This window comes from Notolepis coatsorum (genome assembly GCF_963971535.1).
Source record: "Notolepis coatsorum genome assembly, chromosome: 4".
NCBI classification, from domain to species: domain Eukaryota; kingdom Metazoa; phylum Chordata; class Actinopteri; order Aulopiformes; family Paralepididae; genus Notolepis; species Notolepis coatsorum.
The window spans coordinates 135,713,882-135,740,260 of record NC_140168.1 but is presented as its reverse complement, the minus strand read 5'-3'; the positions used below and the strand labels follow the sequence as shown (position 1 = coordinate 135,740,260).

The window sequence follows — 26,379 nt, the reverse complement described above, 5'->3', positions numbered from 1 at the left end:
AAACAGCACAAACTGACTACTTCCGGGTTTTACAGGAAACAAGACAAGGTACAAGCCCCGACACCTCGCCCACGCACAGTCAAACAGAGTACAAGCCCCGACGCCCCGCCCACGCACAGTCAAACAGAGTACAAGCCTCAACGCCCCGTCCACGCACAGTCAAACAGAGTACAAGCCCCGATGTCCCGCCTCAAACAGAGTACAAGCCCCGAAGCCCGCCTCATACAGAGTACAAGCCCCGAAGCCCTGCCTCAAACAGAGTACAAGCCCCGAAGCCCCGCCCAGGCGTTGGGCTTGCGGCTCTGCAGATATACCCTACTCCATGCTTTGGCGGGAACAGGTGATTCATGTTTAACTGATGCTTGTGACGCCCCCAGCCTCAACTCTAGTTACACATGATCAATAAAACACCCTGTGAACCTCACACACTTACAATATAACAGTCAGTCCTAGACCAGAGTTCATATTTACTCTTACAATATAACAGTCAGTCTTAGACCAGGGTTTATATTCATACTTATTTATATATTTATCTCTTATCTGCATTAAACAAGTAGCATGTTAATATCACCATCGCCAACACTCTAATAAATTACACACCAGCAAGAACACTGCGATCATCAGCTGCTGGACTACTAGAGGCTCCCAGAAGCAGTCAAAAGAGGATCGGTAATGCAGCCTTTATCAACTATGCCCCAAAACTATGGAACAAACTACCCCAAAACATCAGGGAAGCCAACTCGCTAGACATCTTTAAAAGACAGCTTAAAACCTATCTCTTTGCTCAGGCATTTCACTGATAGATATCTGCTACCACCTAGTGGCAAGAGGAAACATCAGGGATATCCTGACACAACTTGTATTTACCTGCACTATTCTTACCCTGCCTACTCGTATACACTGCCTATCAAATTCATGTGTCGGTTATTGCACTTTTTACTTCTTACTGATGACTATTTTTAAACTGAATCATTTTAAACTATTTTTATTATTTGCTAGATCCAAATGTGAAACACTGTGATTATTTGTATTACTGAATAGAGAGCCTATTAGGATGCTAGATCCTAATGTGAAACACTGTGATTTGCCATACCTTGCTCATGCCTGTATTTTTTATGTGCGTTCTATTTTATAATTTTTTGACTATTTTTAAACTGAATAATTTTAAACTATTTTTACTATTTGTGTTACTGAAAACTGTAAGCGGAGAGCCTATTGGGATGCTAGATCCTAATGTGAAACACTGTGATTTGCCATACCTTGCTACCTGTCTATCTTTTTATGCCCGCTTATGCCTGTATTTTTTACTGTTGTGAAGCACTTTGAACTGCAACCTCTGTATGAAAAGTGCTATACAAATAAAGTTATTATTATTAATGCCTGTAATAATTAGTATCCACACTGACAGACTGTGAGACAAGGAGAGAGAGAGAGAAAGAAAGAAAGATGATTCAAAGGAACCGTTCTTTCTGCTACAGTTCAAAGTCACCATCATGTGTTGCCTTTAGGCCTGCCTGCCTGCCATATTTGACCAAGAAATCGGCACAATAAAAGGTTTTATTGCATAACTTCAAAGCCAACCAGGGATTTTTTTTAAATAGTCATTTGAAATCACAAGGATACAACAAACTAGATTTAATTCAAACAGGATCTTAAGTGTCATTTAGAATGTGTCATATATGCAATGACAAAATGTAAAATATTAAATATCATGTAGATAAACTGTTCCTACTCTTTCAAGTTCAAGTTTCAAGTTTCTTTAATAGTTGTCATACAGAAGTACAGAATACTTTTGTACAAAATGCTTCTTATTGTTGCGCTCCAGAGACTGTGCAAGACAAGATAAGTATGAAATAAAAACATAGTAAAATTAGAAGTAAAAAAAAAAGAGGTCACAGTGTTCAGTTTAGACATATGTACAATGTTCGATGCAGAATAGACGTAGTTACCATACAATATACAATACTGTGCAGTGTACTAATATACAATACTATATAGTGCAAGGCAGAAATGGAGAAATGGGACGAGGTGCAATTTAGGTACAATTCACAGTAGGTGTACGAGTTGTAGTGCAAATCCTTTATCAATAAATATAAAGTGTAAGTGTGTTTGTGTGATCTAAAGTGTGGAGAGTGGGTGCTGCAGTGTGTTGTTTGTTTGAGTGAGTGTGTGCGTGTGGGTGTGTGTGCTGTGTGCATTTGATGGTTGTTGCATAGTGATTATTGTTCGTTTAGCGATTATTGTTCGTTTAGCAGCCTGATGGCCTGGGGATAGAAGCTTCTTCTGAGTCTTTCTGTGCTCGCCTTAAGACTCCGGTATCGCTTGCCTGACCGCAGCAGTTCAAAGAGGCAGTTGTTCGGGTGGCTCGAGTCCTTAATAATTCTCTTAGCCTTCCCCTTGCACCGCTTGTTGTAAATGTTCTGGAGGGTGGGAAGCCCCCCTCCAATTGTGCGTTCGGCTGAACGTGTCACTCTTTGTAGTCTGCTACGGTCTTGTGCAGTGCTATTCCCAAACCAGGAGGTGATGTTGCCGGTCAGGATGCTCTCTATTGTACATGAGTAGAAGTTCCTAAGGATCTTCTGACTGACTTGGAACTTCCTTAGGCGCCTGAGGAAGTAGAGGCGTTGTCGTGCCTTCTTCACAACACTGTCAATGCGTGTGGTCCATGTCAAGTCCTCGGATATGTGGGCTCCGAGGTACTTGAAACTGTTCACTCTCTCAACCGGTGCCCCGTCGATGCTGAGGGGGCTGTAGTCCTTGACCCCCGACCTCCTGAAGTCCACAATCATCTCTTTTGTTTTGCTGACGTTCAGGGAGAGGCAGTTCTCCTGACACCACTGTGACAGGTTCTCTACCTCTTCCAGGTAGGCCCTTTCGTCGTTGGCAGAGATCAGGCCCACCACTACTGTGTCATCAGCAAATTTGATGATGGTGTTGTTGTTCCGCTGTGCTACGCAGTCATGTGTGTACAGGGAGTAGAGGAGGGGGCTCAGAACACAGCCCTGGGGGGCCCCTATGTTGAGCGTGATGGATGAGGAGGTGCAGTTGCCGGCTCTTACCACCTGGGGTCTGCCCGTCAGGAAGTCCAAGACCCACTGGCACAGGTCATAGTTCAAGCCCAGGTCCCTGAGCTTGGCTATGAGTTTGGAGGGGACTATGGTCATAAAGTCAGCTTTATTTATTTATATAGCACATTTACATAACGACTGGAAGCCAACCAAAGTGCTCTACAGGTAGGACACAATAAAAAACACGTACAATACAGTAACAAATAAAATACACTAAAATTACAGAAAAAGGTATAGTACACTAAGAAACAAGAGCAAGGTGCAATATAAAAGAGACAAGAAAATAGATACAAAGTCCAGAGTAACAGCAAACGTAATGTACAGGTGACAGGCTAACTCTGGTCAAAGGCCAGGGGGGGGAAGTGGTGCGGTTTAAGCAGCGGTTTAAAGGCCTCTAGGCTCTGGGCAGATCTAATGTGGGGGAGGGCGGGGGGGGGGGGGGGCTGTTCCAGAGCCGAGGGGCTGCAGCCGCGAAGGCTCTGTCCCCCCTGGTTTTGAGCCTGGTCCTTTCTTGTTATACTTGTCTATATATATATTTCCCTGTGGATTACTGCCTGCTTTCAATACCCAGTGCACACATGGCCGCCCTTGTGATAGGGGAATATCTCTAGTTGAAAATTGACCTATCTCAGACCTGCCCTCTTTTCCTGATCCTCCAATCACAACTGTCGCTCTGGTAAATTTTTGTTCTGAGGTTTCTACCTTTTTCCCATCCTTTTTTTTTAATCTCAAATTCACTGAGGGTTAAGGTCAACGTTCTATTGCAAGGTAGGCCTCTGATGACGTTGATAGCTCCTTTTGGTGGAGATGTGTTATTGTAATACAGTATACAAATAAACATGACTTTCCATGGGAAGGAAGATTAATTGATGGAAGGTTACTTATCAGAGGGTAACAAACTAGTCTGCCTCCACACCTTCTGTTGAAGGTCTTATTTCCAAACCATAACATTTTGAAAGCTGATTTAAAGAGAAAGAGGCTTTTCAAACGCAGATGGAATTCAACTCGCATTCGGAGGGTTATGGAGATAAAAAAATATATTTATATTATAATAAGAAGAAAATCAGCGTTTAAACTCATTTCAAATGCATTGAAAACATATTTGTCCAGGGCGGGGAGGGAGGGAGGGGGAAATCAATCTGAAACAGTTATGAGTTATGAAAACAAATTCCACATTGATTGGCTCTAGCCAATCTTATCGTGTAAACAAATATTCCATGCATGATTGTATTACGCCTTGTGTTGCTGAATGTCATAATCAGATGCTACAAGTCTGTTCAGGAGCCGCGGTGGAATAATGAGAGGCTTCCTAAACTGCATTAAGACCCAGACTAAGCTGCTCTGCAGTCAGGACCCAGACTAAGCTGCTCTGCAGTCAAGACCAAGACTAAGCTGCTCTGCATTAAGACCCAGACTAAGCTGCTCTGCAGTCAAGACCCAGACTAAGCTGCTCTGCATTAAGACCCAGACTAAGCTGCTCTGCAGTCAAGACCCAGACTAAGCTGCTCTGCATTAAGACCCAGACTAAGCTGCTCTGCAGTCAAGACCCAGACTAAGCTGCTCTGCATTAAGACCCAGACTAAGGTCGCTTTCACACAGGGGCTGTTTGGTCCGGATTATCGGACCAGAATTCAATAGTCCGGTTTTTCGGGTTTGTGTGAATGTGCGTCGAACTCGGTTCGCGGACTAAACACACAAACTCTGGTCCGCCTGAAAACGTAGGTCTCGGTTCGGCTTCATCGAACCAAACGCGAACCAAATATAGGAAGTGCTTATTATTACCGGTCCTTACCACTGCTCGCAGCATTCATTCACTGCAAAACAACCACACTGCATCTATCTCTCTATCTATCTATCTATCTATCTATCTATCTATCTATCTATCTATCTATCTATCTATCTATCTATCTATCTATCTATCTATCTATCTATCTATCTATCTATCTATCTATCTATCTATCTATCTATCTATCTATCTATCTATCTATCTATCTATCTATCTATCTATCTATCTATCTATCTATCTATCTATCTATCTATCTATCTATCTATCTATCTATCTATCTATCTATCTATCTATCTATCTATCTATCTATCTATCTATCTATCTATCTATCTATCTATCTATCTATCTATCTATCTATCTATCTATCTATCTATCTATCTATCTATCTATCTATCTATCTATCTATCTATCTATCTATCTATCTATCTATCTATCTATCTATCTATCTATCTATCTATCTATCTATCTATCTATCTATCTATCTATCTATCTATCTATCTATCTATCTATCTATCTATCTATCTATCTATCTATCTATCTATCTATCTATCTATCTATCTATCTATCTATCTATCTATCTATCTATCTATCTATCTATCTATCTATCTATCTATCTATCTATCTATCTATCTATCTATCTATCTATCTATCTATCTATCTATCTATCTATCTATCTATCTATCTATCTATCTATCTATCTATCTATCTATCTATCTATCTATCTATCTATCTATCTATCTATCTATCTATCTATCTATCTATCTATCTATCTATCTATCTATCTATCTATCTATCTATCTATCTATCTATCTATCTATCTATCTATCTATCTATCTATCTATCTATCTATCTATCTATCTATCTATATATCTATATATCTATATATCTGTGCATCTTGGGAAGAAGGAAGAAAAAACGCGGCTTATTATATTATTAATAAAACAGCTACTTGTGGGCAAGTGGTACAAGTTGTTTAGCGAGAGGATGGTGGTAATGTGCTTCAATAGAACAATGGATCAATGCCATGTCAAAACTCGCCTCCGCTGATCTGGAGGGCTCGAGTCGCAGTCCACACACAGACACACACACACACGCGCGCGCACACACACAGGCTCGCAGCCACACACACATTTCCACTGTCCAATAGCCGAGCGCCCTTTTCGACCGCGTGACATTGTTCAGAAGGTTCGGTGCGCCTCACAGATTTCTATGTGAACGCAGGCGAACCAAATGAAGAATGCAACAATGTTGCAACTTCACCACCAAAACTATATGTGAAAGCGACCTAAGCTGCTCTGCAGTCAGGACCCAGACTAAGCTGCTCTGCAGTCAGGACCCAGACTAAGCTGCTCTGCAGTCAAGACCCAGACTAAGCTGCTCTGCAGTCAAGACTTAAACTAAGCTGCTCTGCATTAAGACCTAGACTAAGCTGCTCTGCAGTCAAGACCCAGACCAAGCTGCTCTGCAGTCAAGACTTAAACTAAGCTGCTCTGCATTAAGACCCAGACTAAGCTGTTCTGCATTAAGACCCAGACTAAGCTGCTCTGCATTAAGACCCAGACTAAGCTGTTCTGCAGTCAAGACCCAGACTAAGGGGAGCTCCAGTAGCTCACCGCATATCTCGGCGCTATTTCTGCATCGGGGAAAACCGTGCTGCGTCACGGATCTGGTGGACTCCGAGTTCGATTCCCGGACCCGCCGTCATTTACCAGAATGTCTTCCCCTGCTCTATATTCCGTTTCACCCTGTATCTGTCGGTCATGCTTGACCAGAAAAGCGATAAACGCTAAAAAATAAAGTAAAAGAAAAAAAAAATACCCAGACTAAGCTGTTCTGCATTAAGACCCAGACTAAGCTGCTCTGCAGTCAAGACTTAAACTAAGCTGCTCTGCATTAAGACCCAGACTAAGCTGCTCTGCAGTCAAGACTTAAACTAAGCTGCTCTGCATTAAGACCCAGACTAAGCTGCTCTGCAGTCAAGACTTAAACTAAGCTTCTCTGCAGTCAAGACCCAGACTAAGCTGCTCTGCAGTCAAGACCCAGACTAAGCTGCTCTGCAGTCAAGGCTTAAACTAAGCTGCTCTGCATTAAGACCTAGACTAAGCTGCTCTGCAGTCAAGACCCAGACCAAGCTGCTCTGCAGTCAAGACCCAGACTAAGGGGAGCTCCAGTAGCTCACCGCATATCTCGGCGCTATTTCTGCATCGGGGAAAACCGTGCTGCGTCACGGATCTGGTGGACTCCGAGTTCGATTCCCGGACCCGCCGTCATTTACCAGAATGTCTTCCCCTGCTCTATATTCCGTTTCACCCTGTATCTGTCGGTCATGCTTGACCAGAAAAGCGATAAACGCTAAAAAAAAGTAAAAGAAAAAAAAAAGACCCAGACTAAGCTGTTCTGCATTAAGACCCAGACTAAGCTGCTCTGCAGTCAAGACTTAAACTAAGCTGCTCTGCATTAAGACCCAGACTAAGCTGCTCTGCAGTCAAGACTTAAACTAAGCTGCTCTGCATTAAGACCCAGACTAAGCTGCTCTGCAGTCAAGACTTAAACTAAGCTTCTCTGCAGTCAAGACCCAGACTAAGCTGCTCTGCAGTCAAGACCCAGACTAAGCTGCTCTGCAGTCAAGACTTAAACTAAGCTGCTCTGCATTAAGACCTAGACTAAGCTGCTCTGCAGTCAAGACCCAGACCAAGCTGCTCTGCAGTCAAGACCCAGACTAAGGGGAGCTCCAGTAGCTCACCGCATATCTCGGCGCTATTTCTGCATCGGGGAAAACCGTGCTGCGTCACGGATCTGGTGGACTCCGAGTTCGATTCCCGGACCCGCCGTCATTTACCAGAATGTCTTCCCCTGCTCTATATTCCGTTTCACCCTGTATCTGTCGGTCATGCTTGACCAGAAAAGCGATAAACGCTAAAAAAAAAAGTAAAAGAAAAAAAAAGACCCAGACTAAGCTGTTCTGCAGTCAAGACCCAGACTAAGCTGCTCTGCATTAAGACCCAGACTAAGCTGCTCTGCAGTCAAGACTTAAACTAAGCTGCTCTGCATTAAGACCCAGACTAAGCTGCTCTGCAGTCAAGACTTAAACTAAGCTGCTCTGCATTAAGACCCAGACTAAGCTGCTCTGCAGTCAAGACTTAAACTAAGCTTCTCTGCAGTCAAGACCCAGACTAAGCTGCTCTGCAGTCAAGACCCAGACTAAGCTGCTCTGCAGTCAAGACTTAAACTAAGCTGCTCTGCATTAAGACCTAGACTAAGCTGCTCTGCAGTCAAGACCCAGACCAAGCTGCTCTGCAGTCAAGACTTAAACTAAGCTGCTCTGCATTAAGACCCAGACTAAGCTGTTCTGCATTAAGACCCAGACTAAGCTGCTCTGCATTAAGACCCAGACTAAGCTGTTCTGCAGTCAAGACCCAGACTAAGGGGAGCTCCAGTAGCTCACCGCATATCTCGGCGCTATTTCTGCATCGGGGAAAACCGTGCTGCGTCACGGATCTGGTGGACTCCGAGTTCGATTCCCGGACCCGCCGTCATTTACCAGAATGTCTTCCCCTGCTCTATATTCCGTTTCACCCTGTATCTGTCGGTCATGCTTGACCAGAAAAGCGATAAACGCTAAAAAAAAAAGTAAAAGAAAAAAAAAGACCCAGACTAAGCTGTTCTGCAGTCAAGACCCAGACTAAGCTGCTCTGCATTAAGACCCAGACTAAGCTGCTCTGCAGTCAAGACTTAAACTAAGCTGCTCTGCATTAAGACCCAGACTAAGCTGCTCTGCAGTCAAGACTTAAACTAAGCTGCTCTGCATTAAGACCCAGACTAAGCTGCTCTGCAGTCAAGACTTAAACTAAGCTTCTCTGCAGTCAAGACCCAGACTAAGCTGCTCTGCAGTCAAGACCCAGACTAAGCTGCTCTGCAGTCAAGACTTAAACTAAGCTGCTCTGCATTAAGACCTAGACTAAGCTGCTCTGCAGTCAAGACCCAGACCAAGCTGCTCTGCAGTCAAGACTTAAACTAAGCTGCTCTGCATTAAGACCCAGACTAAGCTGTTCTGCATTAAGACCCAGACTAAGCTGCTCTGCATTAAGACCCAGACTAAGCTGTTCTGCAGTCAAGACCCAGACTAAGGGGAGCTCCAGTAGCTCACCGCATATCTCGGCGCTATTTCTGCATCGGGGAAAACCGTGCTGCGTCACGGATCTGGTGGACTCCGAGTTCGATTCCCGGACCCGCCGTCATTTACCAGAATGTCTTCCCCTGCTCTATATTCCGTTTCACCCTGTATCTGTCGGTCATGCTTGACCAGAAAAGCGATAAACGCTAAAAAATAAAGTAAAAAAAAAAAAAAAAAAAAACAGACTAAGCTGTTCTGCAGTCAAGACCCAGACTAAGCTGCTCTGCAGTCAAGACCCAGACTAAGCTGCTCTGCATTAAGACCCAGACTAAGCTGCTCTGCAGTCAAGACTTAAACTAAGCTGCTCTGCATTAAGACCCAGACTAAGCTGCTCTGCAGTCAAGACTTAAACTAAGCTGCTCTGCATTAAGACCCAGACTAAGCTGCTCTGCAGTCAAGACTTAAACTAAGCTTCTCTGCAGTCAAGACCCAGACTAAGCTGCTCTGCAGTCAAGACCCAGACTAAGCTGCTCTGCAGTCAAGACTTAAACTAAGCTGCTCTGCATTAAGACCCAGACTAAGCTGCTCTGCAGTCAAGACCCAGACTAAGCTGCTCTGCATTAAGACCCAGACTAAGCTGCTCTGCAGTCAAGACCCAAACTAAGCTGCTCTGCAGTCAAGACCCAGACTAAGCTGCTCTGCAGTCAAGACCCAGACTAAGCTGCTCTGCAGTCAAGACCCAGACTAAGCTGTTCTGCAGTCAAGACTTAAACTAAGCTGCTCTGCATTAAGACCCAGACTAAGCTGCTCTGCAGTCAAGACCCAGACTAAGCTGCTCTGCAGTCAAGACCCAGACTAAGATGCTCTGCAGTCAAGACCCAAACTAAGCTGTTCTGCAGTCAAGACTTAAACTAAGCTGCTCTGCATTAAGACTTAAACTAAGCTGCTCTGCATTAAGACTTAAACTAAGCTGCTCTGCATTAAGACTTAAACTAAGCTGCTCTGCATTAAGACTTAAACTAAGCTGTTCTGCATTAAGACTTAAACTAAGCTTCTCTGCATTAAGACTTAAACTAAGCTGTTCTGCAGTCAAGACTTAAACTAAGCTGTTCTGCAGTCAAGACTTAAACTAAGCTGCTCTGCATTAAGACTTAAACTAAGCTGCTCTGCATTAAGACTTAAACTAAGCTGCTCTGCATTAAGACTTAAACTAAGCTGTTCTGCAGTCAAGACTTAAACTAAGGTGCTCTGCATTAAGACTTAAACTAAGCTGCTCTGAATTAAGACTTAAACTAAGCTGCTCTGCATTAAGACTTAAACTAAACTGTTCTGCATTAAGACTTAAACTAAGCTGCTCTGCATTAAGACTTAAACTAAGCTGCTCTGAATTAAGACTTAAACTAAGCTGCTCTGCATTAAGACTTAAACTAAGCTGCTCTGCATTAACACTTAAACTAAGCTGCTCTGCATTAAGACTTAAACTAAGCTGCTCTGCAGTCAAGACTTAAACTAAGCTGCTCTGCATTAAGACTTAAACTAAGCTGCTCTGCATTAAGACTTAAACTAAGCTGCTCTGGATTAATACTTAAACTAAGCTGCTCTGCATTAAGACTTAAACTAAGCTGCTCTGCAGTCAAGACTTAAACTAAGCTGTTCTGCATTAAGACTTAAACTAAGCTGCTCTGCATTAAGACTTAAACTAAGCTGTTCTGCAGTCAAGACTTAAACTAAGCTGTTCTGCATTAAGACTTAAACTAAGCTGTTCTGCATTAAGACTTAAACTAAGCTGCTCTGCATTAAGACTTAAACTAGGCTGCTCTGCATTAAGACTTAAACTAAGCTGTTCTGCATTAAGACTTAAACTAAGCTGCTCTGCAGTCAAGACCCAGACTAAGCTGTTCTGCATTAAGACCCAGACTAAGCTGCTCTGCATTAAGACCCAGACTAAGCTGTTCTGCAGTCAAGACCCAGACTAAGGGGAGCTCCAGTAGCTCACCGCATATCTCGGCGCTATTTCTGCATCGGGGAAAACCGTGCTGCGTCACGGATCTGGTGGACTCCGAGTTCGATTCCCGGACCCGCCGTCATTTACCAGAATGTCTTCCCCTGCTCTATATTCCGTTTCACCCTGTATCTGTCGGTCATGCTTGACCAGAAAAGCGATAAACGCTAAAAAATAAAGTAAAAAAAAAAAAACAGACTAAGCTGTTCTGCAGTCAAGACCCAGACTAAGCTGCTCTGCAGTCAAGACCCAGACTAAGCTGCTCTGCATTAAGACCCAGACTAAGCTGCTCTGCAGTCAATACTTAAACTAAGCTGCTCTGCATTAAGACCCAGACTAAGCTGCTCTGCAGTCAAGACTTAAACTAAGCTGCTCTGCATTAAGACCCAGACTAAGCTGCTCTGCAGTCAAGACTTAAACTAAGCTTCTCTGCAGTCAAGACCCAGACTAAGCTGCTCTGCAGTCAAGACCCAGACTAAGCTGCTCTGCAGTCAAGACTTAAACTAAGCTGCTCTGCATTAAGACCCAGACTAAGCTGCTCTGCAGTCAAGACCCAGACTAAGCTGCTCTGCATTAAGACCCAGACTAAGCTGCTCTGCAGTCAAGACCCAAACTAAGCTGCTCTGCAGTCAAGACCCAGACTAAGCTGCTCTGCAGTCAAGACCCAGACTAAGATGCTCTGCAGTCAAGACCCAAACTAAGCTGTTCTGCAGTCAAGACTTAAACTAAGCTGCTCTGCATTAAGACTTAAACTAAGCTGCTCTGCATTAAGACTTAAACTAAGCTGCTCTGCATTAAGACTTAAACTAAGCTGCTCTGCATTAAGACTTAAACTAAGCTGTTCTGCATTAAGACTTAAACTAAGCTTCTCTGCATTAAGACTTAAACTAAGCTGTTCTGCAGTCAAGACTTAAACTAAGCTGTTCTGCAGTCAATACTTAAACTAAGCTGCTCTGCATTAAGACTTAAACTAAGCTGCTCTGCATTAAGACTTAAACTAAGCTGCTCTGCATTAAGACTTAAACTAAGCTGTTCTGCAGTCAAGACTTAAACTAAGCTGCTCTGCATTAAGACCCAGACTAAGCTGCTCTGCAGTCAAGACCCAGACTAAGCTGCTCTGCAGTCAAGACCCAGACTAAGATGCTCTGCAGTCAAGACCCAAACTAAGCTGTTCTGCAGTCAAGACTTAAACTAAGCTGCTCTGCATTAAGACTTAAACTAAGCTGCTCTGCATTAAGACTTAAACTAAGCTGCTCTGCATTAAGACTTAAACTAAGCTGCTCTGCATTAAGACTTAAACTAAGCTGTTCTGCATTAAGACTTAAACTAAGCTGTTCTGCATTAAGACTTAAACTAAGCTTCTCTGCATTAAGACTTAAACTAAGCTGTTCTGCAGTCAAGACTTAAACTAAGCTGTTCTGCAGTCAAGACTTAAACTAAGCTGCTCTGCATTAAGACTTAAACTAAGCTGCTCTGCATTAAGACTTAAACTAAGCTGCTCTGCATTAAGACTTAAACTAAGCTGTTCTGCAGTCAAGACTTAAACTAAGGTGCTCTGCATTAAGACTTAAACTAAGCTGCTCTGAATTAAGACTTAAACTAAGCTGCTCTGCATTAAGACTTAAACTAAACTGTTCTGCATTAAGACTTAAACTAAGCTGCTCTGCATTAAGACTTAAACTAAGCTGCTCTGAATTAAGACTTAAACTAAGCTGCTCTGCATTAAGACTTAAACTAAGCTGCTCTGCATTAACACTTAAACTAAGCTGCTCTGCATTAAGACTTAAACTAAGCTGCTCTGCAGTCAAGACTTAAACTAAGCTGCTCTGCATTAAGACTTAAACTAAGCTGCTCTGCATTAAGACTTAAACTAAGCTGCTCTGGATTAAGACTTAAACGAAGCTGCTCTGCATTAAGACTTAAACTAAGCTGCTCTGCAGTCAAGACTTAAACTAAGCTGTTCTGCATTAAGACTTAAACTAAGCTGCTCTGCATTAAGACTTAAACTAAGCTGTTCTGCAGTCAAGACTTAAACTAAGCTGTTCTGCATTAAGACTTAAACTAAGCTGTTCTGCATTAAGACTTAAACTAAGCTGCTCTGCATTAAGACTTAAACTAGGCTGCTCTGCATTAAGACTTAAACTAAGCTGTTCTGCATTAAGACTTAAACTAAGCTGCTCTGCAGTCAAGACCCAGACTAAGCTGTTCTGCATTAAGACCCAGACTAAGCTGCTCTGCATTAAGACCCAGACTAAGCTGTTCTGCAGTCAAGACCCAGACTAAGGGGAGCTCCAGTAGCTCACCGCATATCTCGGCGCTATTTCTGCATCGGGGAAAACCGTGCTGCGTCACGGATCTGGTGGACTCCGAGTTCGATTCCCGGACCCGCCGTCATTTACCAGAATGTCTTCCCCTGCTCTATATTCCGTTTCACCCTGTATCTGTCGGTCATGCTTGACCAGAAAAGCGATAAACGCTAAAAAATTAAGTAAAAAAAAAAAAAAAAAAAAAAGACTAAGCTGTTCTGCAGTCAAGACCCAGACTAAGCTGCTCTGCAGTCAAGACCCAGACTAAGCTGCTCTGCATTAAGACCCAGACTAAGCTGCTCTGCAGTCAAGACTTAAACTAAGCTGCTCTGCATTAAGACCCAGACTAAGCTGCTCTGCAGTCAAGACTTAAACTAAGCTGCTCTGCATTAAGACCCAGACTAAGCTGCTCTGCAGTCAAGACTTAAACTAAGCTTCTCTGCAGTCAAGACCCAGACTAAGCTGCTCTGCAGTCAAGACCCAGACTAAGCTGCTCTGCAGTCAAGACTTAAACTAAGCTGCTCTGCATTAAGACCCAGACTAAGCTGCTCTGCAGTCAAGACCCAGACTAAGCTGCTCTGCATTAAGACCCAGACTAAGCTGCTCTGCAGTCAAGACCCAAACTAAGCTGCTCTGCAGTCAAGACCCAGACTAAGCTGTTCTGCAGTCAAGACCCAGACTAAGCTGCTCTGCAGTCAAGACCCAGACTAAGCTGCTCTGCATTAAGACCCAGACTAAGCTGCTCTGCAGTCAAGACTTAAACTAAGCTGCTCTGCATTAAGACCCAGACTAAGCTGCTCTGCAGTCAAGACTTAAACTAAGCTGCTCTGCATTAAGACCCAGACTAAGCTGCTCTGCAGTCAAGACTTAAACTAAGCTTCTCTGCAGTCAAGACCCAGACTAACCTGCTCTGCAGTCAAGACCCAGACTAAGCTGCTCTGCAGTCAAGACTTAAACTAAGCTGCTCTGCATTAAGACCCAGACTAAGCTGCTCTGCAGTCAAGACCCAGACTAAGCTGCTCTGCATTAAGACCCAGACTAAGCTGCTCTGCATTCAAGACCCAAACTAAGCTGCTCTGCAGTCAAGACCCAGACTAAGCTGCTCTGCAGTCAAGACCCAGACTAAGCTGTTCTGCAGTCAAGACTTAAACTAAGCTGCTCTGCATTAAGACCCAGACTAAGCTGCTCTGCAGTCAAGACCCAGACTAAGCTGCTCTGCAGTCAAGACCCAGACTAAGATGCTCTGCAGTCAAGACTTAAACTAAGCTGCTCTGCATTAAGACTTAAACTAAGCTGCTCTGCATTAAGACTTAAACTAAGCTGCTCTGCATTAAGACTTAAACTAAGCTGCTCTGCATTAAGACTTAAACTAAGCTGTTCTGCATTAAGACTTAAACTAAGCTTCTCTGCATTAAGACTTAAACTAAGCTGTTCTGCAGTCAAGACTTAAACTAAGCTGTTCTGCAGTCAAGACTTAAACTAAGCTGCTCTGCATTAAGACTTAAACTAAGCTGCTCTGCATTAAGACTTAAACTAAGCTGCTCTGCATTAAGACTTAAACTAAGCTGTTCTGCAGTCAAGACTTAAACTAAGGTGCTCTGCATTAAGACTTAAACTAAGCTGCTCTGAATTAAGACTTAAACTAAGCTGCTCTGCATTAAGACTTAAACTAAACTGTTCTGCATTAAGACTTAAACTAAGCTGCTCTGCATTAAGACTTAAACTAAGCTGCTCTGAATTAAGACTTAAACTAAGCTGCTCTGCATTAAGACTTAAACTAAGCTGCTCTGCATTAAGACTTAAACTAAGCTGCTCTGCATTAAGACTTAAACTAAGCTGCTCTGCAGTCAAGACTTAAACTAAGCTGCTCTGCATTAAGACTTAAACTAAGCTGCTCTGCATTAAGACTTAAACTAAGATGCTCTGGATTAAGACTTAAACTAAGCTGCTCTGCATTAAGACTTAAACTAAGCTGCTCTGCAGTCAAGACTTAAACTAAGCTGTTCTGCATTAAGACTTAAACTAAGCTGCTCTGCATTAAGACTTAAACTAAGCTGTTCTGCAGTCAAGACTTAAACTAAGCTGTTCTGCATTAAGACTTAAACTAAGCTGTTCTGCATTAAGACTTAAACTAAGCTGCTCTGCATTAAGACTTAAACTAGGCTGCTCTGCATTAAGACTTAAACTAAGCTGTTCTGCATTAAGACTTAAACTAAGCTGCTCTGCAGTCAAGACCCAAACTAAGCTGTTCTGCAGTCAAGACTTAAACTAAGCTGCTCTGCATTAAGACTTAAACTAAGCTGTTCTGCATTAAGACTTAAACTAAGCTGCTCTGCATTAAGACTTAAACTAAGGTGTTCTGCATTAAGACTTAAACATTTACATGGAAGAAGACTTATGCAGATTTGTTATTTCCTCAAAAGCTATTTTTTGTTGTTGTTGTTGTTGTTGTTGTTGTTGTTGTTGTTGTTATTATAGTTATTATTAATATTATAGTTTTTGTTATTATTATTATTATAGTTGTTATTAGTAATAGTAGTGCTGTTGCTGTTGCTGGTGGAGATAAATAAAGTAATACATTATTTTTTATCTAAAGTATGTAACAACAACCACAAAAACAAATGACACTTTTAAATGTAGCATCAAATTATAATCATAATAGCATATGATGATGATGTGCTGTAAGCCTATCCTAAGCCTGCATGGGCCCATTACTGGGTCTGAAGATAAAAAGAAAACATTTAAATATATATATATATATTTATATATAATATTGAATATAGTTTGGTCTTGGTTACGTGCTAATGAAGGAGCTAACGAGTTCATCTAGATGAGACCAGATGAGACCAGATGAGACCAGACGAGACCAGATGAGACCAGATGAGACCAGACGAGAGCAGCTCTGGTGCTGATGAGACCAGATGAGACCAGATAAGACCAGATGAGACCAGACGAGAGCAGCTCTGGTGCTGATGAGACCAGATGAGACCAGACGAGACCAGATGAGACCAGATGAGAGCAGATGAGACCAGCTCTGGTGCTGAAGAGACCAGATGAGACCAGATGAGACCAGATGAGACCAGCTCTGGTGATGAAGAGACCAGATGAGACCAGATGAGACCAGATGAGACCAGCTCTGGTGCTGATGAGACCAGATGACTGAGACCAGATTCTAGTTCTTTCTCACCTTGATTACTGTCCAGCTGTCTGGTCTAATGCCTCAAGACAAGAGCTCAATAAGATCCAGCTCACTCAGAACAGAGCGGCCTGTCTGGCCCTGAACTGCTCAATGAGAAACAGTGTGGAGGGGATGCATACCAAGCTGTTGTGGTTGAAGGTGGAAGACAGACTGGATTGCAGCCTGGTCTTGTTCATGAGGAATATATATATCTCAAGAGAACCTATCTGTTTGTATTCACAGCTAACATGTACACATGGTCGACACAAATATGGTACTAGGCACTAGGCACTGTAGGGAAACGTTCACACTGCTACTACCAAAAACCAATGCAGCAAAGAAAACTGTGTTATATAGAGCCATGTCATATTGGAATAAACTGCCAGTACATCTTACTCAGATAACCAGTAAGATACGTTTTAAAATAAGGCGGCTGGGTGGCGCAGCGGACATTGCGCTCGTCACCAACGCATGAGACACCGGGTTCGAATCCGGCTGTCGGCGTTGCCTCCGGCTTGGGCCGGCCGTCATACTAACTCAATTGGCAGAGTTAGTGGGTGGAAGTCGATGGGTGGTGATCTGGAGGTTGTGGACAGCGACTCCTACAGGTCGGTTGGGGGACGCCTGCACAGCAGAGACAGGAAATGGCGGGGGTAGTGTGAGCCTCCCACACGTTACACCTCGCCAATGACAGTCCGCGCTGGCAGGTGAAAAGATGTGACAGGCTGCCTCCTTGTGTATCGGAGGGGACACGTGATGCAAGGCTTCTATCCTCCCTACAATGGGCCAGTGGGGGGCATATGCAAGCAACATTCAAGACAGGGGAGGGGAGAATTGGCACAGCGAAATTGGGATGGGAGAAAAATTGAAAAAGGAGGAGAAAAAGTGGATACAAAAAAAAGATAAGTTTTAAAAATTATTTTAAAAGAGCATTGAAAAAGAAATTAGTTTACATTAAAGGTGACATGTACTATAAATGTCATTTTTCAGTCTCTAGCATTGTATTATAGTAATAGGAGTTCGTATCAATGTGTTTTAGTGTCTAAATACCATATTGGCGGATTGCTCTGATTCAGCTCAGCCCCTTTCCTCCTCCAGTAAATCAGGCCATTTTGATTTGAACGGCTGATATACGTCATACGGCCGCTGGGTAGCGCACAGTGATGCGATTGGCTCTGTGGTTGTAGCTAATGCCCGCCCACATTCTACCTAGACTGTACACAGCGAGTGGAAACCATTTCCTCATACTCTGCATGGGGAGAGAGAGAGAGAGAGATAGAGAGCACTTGGGGGGGGGGGGGGGACCTGCAGCGCGCCACACACCCGCAAACGGGAGATTGAAAGAAAGAAGAAAAAAAAAAACCACAAGCTGCCGAGCGGACTCTCATCAAAGGAAGAGAGAGGGAGGGAGGGAGAGAGGGGGCCTTGTCAATAACGGCCTGTCTTTTCTTCTCTCTCTCTCTCTCTCTCTCTCTCTCTCCCACCCCCTCCCTCTCTCTCTCTCTCTCTTCCTTTCTCTCCCTCTCGGTGATGAGAGTCCGCTCTGCAGCTTGTGGTTTTTTTTTCTTTCTTTCTTCCAATCTCCCGTTTGCGGGTGTGTGGCGCGCTGCAGGTCCCCCCCCCCCCCCCCCCCCGCAAGTGCTCTCTATCTCTCTCTCTCTCTCTCTCCCACCCCCTCCTCTCTCTCTCTCTCTCTCTCTCTCTCTCTCTCTCTCTCTCTCTCTCTCTCTCTCTCTCTCTCTCTCTCTCTACCAGTGCAGACTGTGTGGACTGACTGTCACTTAAAGTGCTTATGGGCGGAGCCAGGCCATAACAGCCTGAAATCTTGAGGCTGAAAAATCATGGTTTTGAGTACTTGATTAGAAATATAAAACAATGCATTTTTTTGAAAAAAAACTTACAAATGTCTTCAATAGACTAAAAGGAATTGTGTAAAGTTGCCCAAATAGTGCTAGGAATAGCAGTACATAGCCCCTTTAAAGAAAAACACAGATATTGTAGTTTACACTGTAAATATACGACTGTCTGAGTTTAATCCCTTTTATTGTATTTTCTGTGATCTGATATTCTGTGTACTGTAATGCTATTTGGAATTATTTTTATATGTAGGGATATTGGAATATATTTTTAAATGTATGCTACTATAATGTTATGTATGTATGTACTGTTTTGTTGTGTGTGGACCCCAGGGAGACTAGTTGTTGCTGCGGTGATGACTAATGGGGATCCGTAATAAAAGAAAAAAAGAAAAGATGAGAGCAGCTCTGGTGCTGATGCTGCTCCCTGTGCTCTCAGGCTGGAGTCCCCCACACGGACCCTGACCATGGAGGCCCCCCGGGGGGTGGAGGTGAGCGCGGCCAGGGGGGAGCTGAAGGCCGGCGGTCGGAAGGATCTCCTGCTCCAGTCCACGGAGGGAGAGGTGAGGACCCTGTCCACAACAAGCTGCTACTCAGCTGAACCTCAATCACCCTATTGATTCATTATACGTTTAACTGTAAGACCGTATATGTACTGCCTGCATAGTTTATATATTTATATATCTATATCTGTACATATCCCTTACCTACTCTTACTAGTTACTATATATCTGTACTAGGGCTGTCAGTTTATCGCGTTAATTAGATTAATTAATTACACAGCAAATTATCGCGTTATGAAAATTAACTCAAAATTAATTACAAACAAAAAGAAAAAAAGATATACATTTTTTAATACTTTTTTTTGTATCATTCATTCCATAAGAATGGAGAATACACATTTACAGATTTTTTTTTAATATGGTCCATTTTGCATGTTCTTGGTATCTGATTCTAGGGACATCTATGAATCTCAGGGAATGTATTCCCAGTGTCAGAAATACTGTGGGCTAGATCCACAAAGAATGGATTGCACGGTGCAAGTTGCACCCTTAGTTACAATTCATTATGAATTGAAAATGGGGGACCCTGATGTAAACAAGACGAAAGTCTTTCTCTGGTCTGCATCCCCTTAACAATTGTGTGTATTGAGCTGTACTGTATTGTACCCATTCTGCAATCTGTTAATAACATTTTCATTCAATCAATCAATCTGCGCGGTGATTGATTGAATGAAATCTTATTTTGAGTAAATTGTAATGAACCAAATGAGAATATCAATAATTAAAAAAATGTATCTGTGACTGTGAATAACACCATGCTCAAATTTACCAGACTTGAAAAATCTAAGCAAATTAATAGATGGAAGATGATTAAACAGAAGGTTTTGTACAGTACTGAATTCTGCCATCCGGACACATGCAATTTGAAATATGATTATAGAATACCAGGAATAAAATGGTTATGCGATTAATTAGATTAATTAATTACAAATCCTGTAATTAATTAGATAAAACATTTTAATCGCCTGACAGCACTAATCTGTACATATCCCTTACATACTCTTACTAGTTACTATATATCTGTACATATCCCTTACCTACTCTTACTAGTTACTATATCTATATCTAATATCTTTACCTAATATGGTTTTGTCAATATTCCAATGTACAGTTTTGCTTGTTTGTACAGTGTTCCCCCGCCCCAACCCCCTCCAATGTACAGTAAATTACCTAGTATGGTTGTCAATATTCCAATGTACAGTCTTGCTTGTACAGTTGTACAGTGTTTCCACCCCCAACCCCTCCTACCCAACACCCCCCCACCCAACCCCACCCAACCTCCTCCAATGTACAGTTTTTACGTCAAATGTATATACTCCCTTTTCTGGACTCTTTTTATATCACAAACAGTACTGTATTTGCAAATCTGGTATGTCATAAATGTATAGATGTAGCAGTACTGTCTATCTGTATGTCATGTATGTCATATATGTCCTGATGAATTGAAAATGGGGGACCCTGATGTAAACAAGATGAAAGTATTTCTCTGGTCTGCATCCCCTTAACAATTGTGTGTATTGAGCTGTACTGTATTGTACCCATTCTGCAATCTGTTAATAAAGTTTTCAATCAATCAATCAATCTGTATATATCCTTACCTACTCTTACTAGTTACTATATCTATATCTGTACATATCCTTACCTACTCTTACTAGTTACTACATCTATATCTGTATATATCCCTTACCTACTCTTACTAGTTACTATATCTATATCTGTACATATCGCTTACCTACTCTTACTAGTTACTATATCTATATCTGTACATATCCCTTACCTACTCTTACTAGTTACTATGTCTATAACTGTACATATCCCTTACCTACTCTTACTAGTTACTATATCTATATCTGTACATATCCTTACCTACTCTTACTAGTTACTATATCTATATCTGTACATATCCTTTACCTACTCTTACTAGTTACTATATCTATATCTGTACATATCCCTTACCTACTCTTACTAGTTACTATATCTATATCTGTACATATCCCTTACCTACTCTTACTAGTTACTATATCTATATCTGTACATATCCTTACCTACTCTTACTAGTTACTACATCTATATCTGTATATATCCCTTACCTACTCTTACTAGTTACTATATCTATATCTGTACATATCGCTTACCTACTCTTACTAGTTACTATATCTATATCTGTACATATCCCTTACCTACTCTTACTAGTTACTATGTCTATAACTGTACATATCCCTTACCTACTCTTACTAGTTACTATATCTATATCTGTACATATCCTTACCTACTCTTACTAGTTACTATATCTATATCTGTACATATCCTTTACCTACTCTTACTAGTTACTATATCTATATCTGTACATATCCCTTACCTACTCTTACTAGTTACTATATCTATATCTGTACATATCCCTTACCTACTCTTACTAGTTACTATATCTATATCTGTACATATCCTTACCTACTCTTACTAGTTACTATATCTATATCTGTACATATCCCTTACCTACTCTTACTAGTTACTATATCTATATCTGTACATATCCTTACCTACTCTTACTAGTTACTATATCCATATCTGTACATATCCCTTACCTACTCTTACTAGTTACTATATCTAGATCTGTACATATCTCTTACCTACTCTTACTAGTTACTATATCTATATCTGTACATATCCCTTACCTACTCTTACTAGTTACTATATCTATATCTGTACATATCCCTTACCTACTCTTACTAGTTACTATATCTATATCTGTATATCCCTTACCTACTCTTACTAGTTACTATATCTGTATCTGTACATATCCCTTACCTACTCTTACTAGTTACTATATCTGTATATATCCCTTACCTACCTAATACATCTGATTAGCACTATTACTCAGTAGTACTAATTTATATATATTATACCCAGTTTAATCACCTGTACATTACTAGTGTACTTTACTGTTACATTTGCACTCTGGTTGGATGCCAAACTCTTACTAGTTACTATATCTATATCTGTACATATCCCTTACCTACTCTTACTAGTTACTATATCTATATCTGTACATATCCCTTACCTACTCTTACTAGTTACTATATCTATATCTGTACATATCCCTTACCTACTCTTACTAGTTACTATATCTATATCTGTATATATCCCTTACCTACTCTTACTAGTTATTATATCTATATCTGTACATATCCCTTACCTACTCTTACTAGTTACTATATCTATATCTGTACATATCCCTTACCTACTCTTACTAGTTACTATATCTATATCTGTACATATCCCTTACCTACTCTTACTAGTTACTATATCTATATCTGTACATATCCCTTACCTACTCTTACTAGTTACTATATCTATATCTGTATATCCCTTACCTACTCTTACTAGTTACTATATCTGTATCTGTACATATCCCTTACCTACTCTTACTAGTTACTATATCTGTATATATCCCTTACCTACCTAATACATCTGATTAGCACTATTACTCAGTAGTACTAATTTATATATATTATACCCAGTTTAATCACCTGTACATTACTAGTGTACTTTACTGTTACATTTGCACTCTGGTTGGATGCCAAACTTATTTTGGTTGTACTGTACTTGTGCTGCATGATGACAATACATTTTGTTGACAGAGTCTGGCTATGGGGCGACAATAATATGTTCATGAGACATGGTTTCTCCCTTCAGCCTTTAATCGGCGTGGTTTATTATTTACATTGGTACATAGCAGCACATGAGATCTCCTCTCCATGAGAGGTAGGTGAGAAGAGATAGAGGGGGAGGAGACATCTCCTTAAATACCCTCTACCTGGCGGTAGCATTAGCGGCTCCGCCTATAGCGCCCTCTAGTGGAAACAGTTATGCATAGTTAGACAGTTAGTAGCAATCATATATAACCTCTAACTTTAACACTCCCACTTAGGGTTGTCTAGTACACTGTACAACTTCTCCAAAAACAATTTTCAAAGAAAATAATACAGTTCAGAATCATCAAAAAGAATATGGCAGTCAATACTACATAACAGGCAATATTTACACACCAAACATGACCTCTGCAAATCTTTTCAATTTCAGTTTGGAAGCAGGTTTCGTCATAGCGTCTGCTACCATGTCGTCTGTTGGACAATAAATCAGTGTCATTCTTTCTTCTCTGAAGACAGATCTGATGAAATGATATTTTATATCGACATGTTTACATCTCTGTCGGCACACAGGGTTTCTAGCAATCGCAATGGTTCCCTGGTTGTCCTCATAAACAACAGTCTTCTTATATACATAGGTATCCATTCCTTCGAGCAGTTGTTCTAGATAAATACATTCCTGTATTGTCATAGCTAGAGCCATATATTCGGCTTCACAAGTTGATAGTGCCACTGTGGGCTGCTTCTTTGTTTTCCATGAAACCAGTGAGCTGTTTGAGTTCAGACTCACACAATATCCTGTGGTACTTCTTCTATCTGTGGTGTCAGCTGCCCAGTCTGCATCACTGTAGGCTTTAAGCCCTAAGCCCTCGCTGCTCTTTCTGAAACACAGCTGTTTATCTGCTGTACCTTTGAGATAACGAAAAACATGTTTTGCTGTAATCCAGTGCTCCTCTGTGGGGTCAGCAAAATGCTGTGACAATTTGCTCACTACAAAACATAGGTCAGGGCGAGTACATGTTGTCAAATAAATGAGGCTACCCACAGCTTCTCTGTAAGTTTTTACACCTGTCAGCTTCTGAGCATCCTCCTGGTAGTCTAGTTTTTGATCACATGGTGTTTCCCTTGATCTACATTCTTGCATGTCAAAACGTTTCAGGATCTTTTCCACATATCTCTTCTGGGATATTTTTACACAATTGGCAGACTGTTCAAAGTCCATGCCTAGAAAATGTTTTAACCTTCCAATGTCTTTCATTTTGAATCTGGTGGAGAGCATACCTTTCACCTGTTCTAGGTTTCTAGTGTTGTCTGCTGCGATGATGAAATCATCCACCCAAATGACGATTATCACTTTTCCTGACTCTTTTGACTCCCTTGAGTAAACACAGGGGTCTACTGGGTTCTGTAGGAAGTGATCTTCAATGAGACATGTATGAAGCATCTCGTTCCAATTTCGCCCAGACTGTTTCAGGCCGTAAATGGATTTTTGGACACTAGCTTCTCTCCTTTCTTTTCGTAACCTTCAGGTTGTTCCATATATCTCCCTATCTATGGGCTGTCTTCACATCCATCTGATGTAAAATCAAATTGTCCTCAGCTGCTTTCTGCATCACTACCCTTACACTGGTCAGATTGGCTGTGGGGGAGAATGTTTCACCGTAGTCTATCCCCTCCCTCTGACTGTAACCTTTAGCTGCAAATCTCGCTTTGTACTTGTCGTGGCCTTCAATACCCTCCTTGATTGAGTACACCCATTTCCCTCCCACTGTCTGTCTGCCCTCTGGTAACTTGGTTAGAGTAAAGGTGTGGTTGTCCTCTAGGGACCTCATCTCCTCATCCATTGCTCTCTCCCATTTACTTGATTCAGGCGACACTATGGCCTCTTTAAAGGTCTGAGGTACCCCACTGACTACTCTGTAGCAGTAATCAATGGTGGTAAGTGTACTGTCATCCTCGTCACTTTCTCTCCGGGCATAGTCTGTCAGATATTTTGGGGGTTTGTGTTCCCTTGAGGGATACCTCCCACTGCTTGGGGCATGTGACGTCACCCTCGGGTGCTCCTCGTCATTGCCCTCTGGGGGTTGCTGACTGTCTGTCTGCACGACCGTGCTAAGTACACTGGGCTGAGGTGTCTCTGTTTCTTCACACCTTACTCTGGAGTCCAGCTCTGGCTCCACTGTCTGTGTCTCGTTCTCACATGTTGTCTTTGTGACAAACTTGACTAGCCTGTGTTTCTGCACTCTCCCTTTACCGGGATAATAAACTAGGAAAGCGGGGCTCCCTTTGTCGTGCCCTACAAAGAGTCCTTTTTCACATCTGGACTCGAGCTTTCCTCTGTCCTGCAGGTAAGCATAACACACTGATCCAAATTGGTGCATCCTAGCTAGATTACACTTCTTTCCTGTTAGTGCTGTGTATGGGGTGGTGCCCGTGTGCTTATTAAAGCACCTGTTTCTGGTGTAAGCGGCTTCTTGCACCGCATAATTCTATAGACTCTTAGGTAAGTTACTGTCTACTAGCTTACACCTAGCCATTTCGAAAAGAGTGCGCCATTCCCTCTCTGCCACTCCGTTCTGGTGTGGGGAATATGGACATGACGTCTCGTGTCTTATCTTGTTCCTTCTCAACAGTGATTGGAACTCTCTATTTGTGAACTCGGTTCCGTTGTCGGACCTCAAGCATCTTATGTTACCATAAGGGGCTACATCTGCAAGGAATTTCTCCGTGGCCTGGAGTGTGTCACTCTTTGCTTTGAGAAAGTAAACAAACACTGCCCCTGTACACACATCTGTAAAAGACTGTACATATCTAAAGCCTCCTATGGACTAATTTCTTACTGGACCGGCTAGATCTGTGTTAACTAGCGCAAGTGGTACCTTTACTTTTTCTGTGGGATTTCTGTTTCTCGATTGAGTAAACTTCCCCTTTATGCACACTACACATTCTCTGTCAGGTCTACGCTTTTCACCTTCAATGTGCATGCCTTCCGTCACTGCTTGCAGTTTCAGTAAATCCTCGTAATTACAATGACCCATAATCTCATGCCATGTCTGAATATCGTGACTGACAGTCACGTAACACATATCATTATTATTACACTTGTCGTTGTCATTACACTCTGTTTGTAGATAATACATTATCTTGTACACCTTTATGTTAAATCCCGTACCGTCAGGCTCTACAAGAAAATGTTTACCTTCATTGAAGAATACTTTGGCACCGTTCGCAGTAGCAGCTATTACAGAGAATAGTTATTGTGGGAACGAGGGTACGTAGAGAGCGTTCTTTAACGTCACTGTACACCGGCGCCCCTCACTGTCTATGAGGCATACCTGTGCGTCTCCTCTCACTTGCGCCAACCCGTAGGTGCGCTTCCCGTCTGCCAGCTCCATGCTGTGTCTCTCCGGGTGGAAAGTGTTGTCAAAGTTCTTGAACCGACTCCTGTCGTTGATGACGTGGGACGACGCACCTGTGTCCACGATCAGTCCCTTCCTTTGGGCCTGCTGCAGCTGCGTTGGCCTGGTGACGTACGCTGTCTGCGCCCCGAAGATGAAGTCTTCTTGTCCCGCTACTCTCCGGGCGTCGTCTCGATTCGTCTCACGCCCACCGTCGCCGCCATCTTGTCCACTGCCGCCATCTTGTCCATGCGCATACCGCATGCTCTGGTCGCGTTTCTTCATGCACGCTCTGTCTGTGTGCCCCGTGGATTTGCAGAAGCTACACCAGACAGTCTTTGTGCAGTTACCTTTCCGATGGCCTTTTTCTCCGCATCGCCAACACGCCAGCTCCGTCGTGGGCCTGGCCTTCTCCCTCTGCGTCGCTTCAGCACCCTCTCTCCCGCCTCCGCGGCGGCTGG

The 26,379-nt window shown here is 42.3% G+C and overlaps 1 protein-coding gene across 1 annotated transcript in view; it reads left to right on the top strand.

Annotated features, from left to right (window-relative positions):
* LOC311226705 (zeta-sarcoglycan-like) overlaps positions 1-26,379 on the top strand; it is a gene marked incomplete at both ends in the record, with an annotated part of 330,059 nt that overhangs the window by 300,999 nt on the left and 2,681 nt on the right. The window contains one exon of the mRNA XM_084312117.1: positions 18,750-18,873. Within this exon, the coding sequence (XP_084168243.1) occupies positions 18,750-18,873 (124 nt within the window). The remainder of the gene's footprint in view (positions 1-18,749; positions 18,874-26,379) is intronic.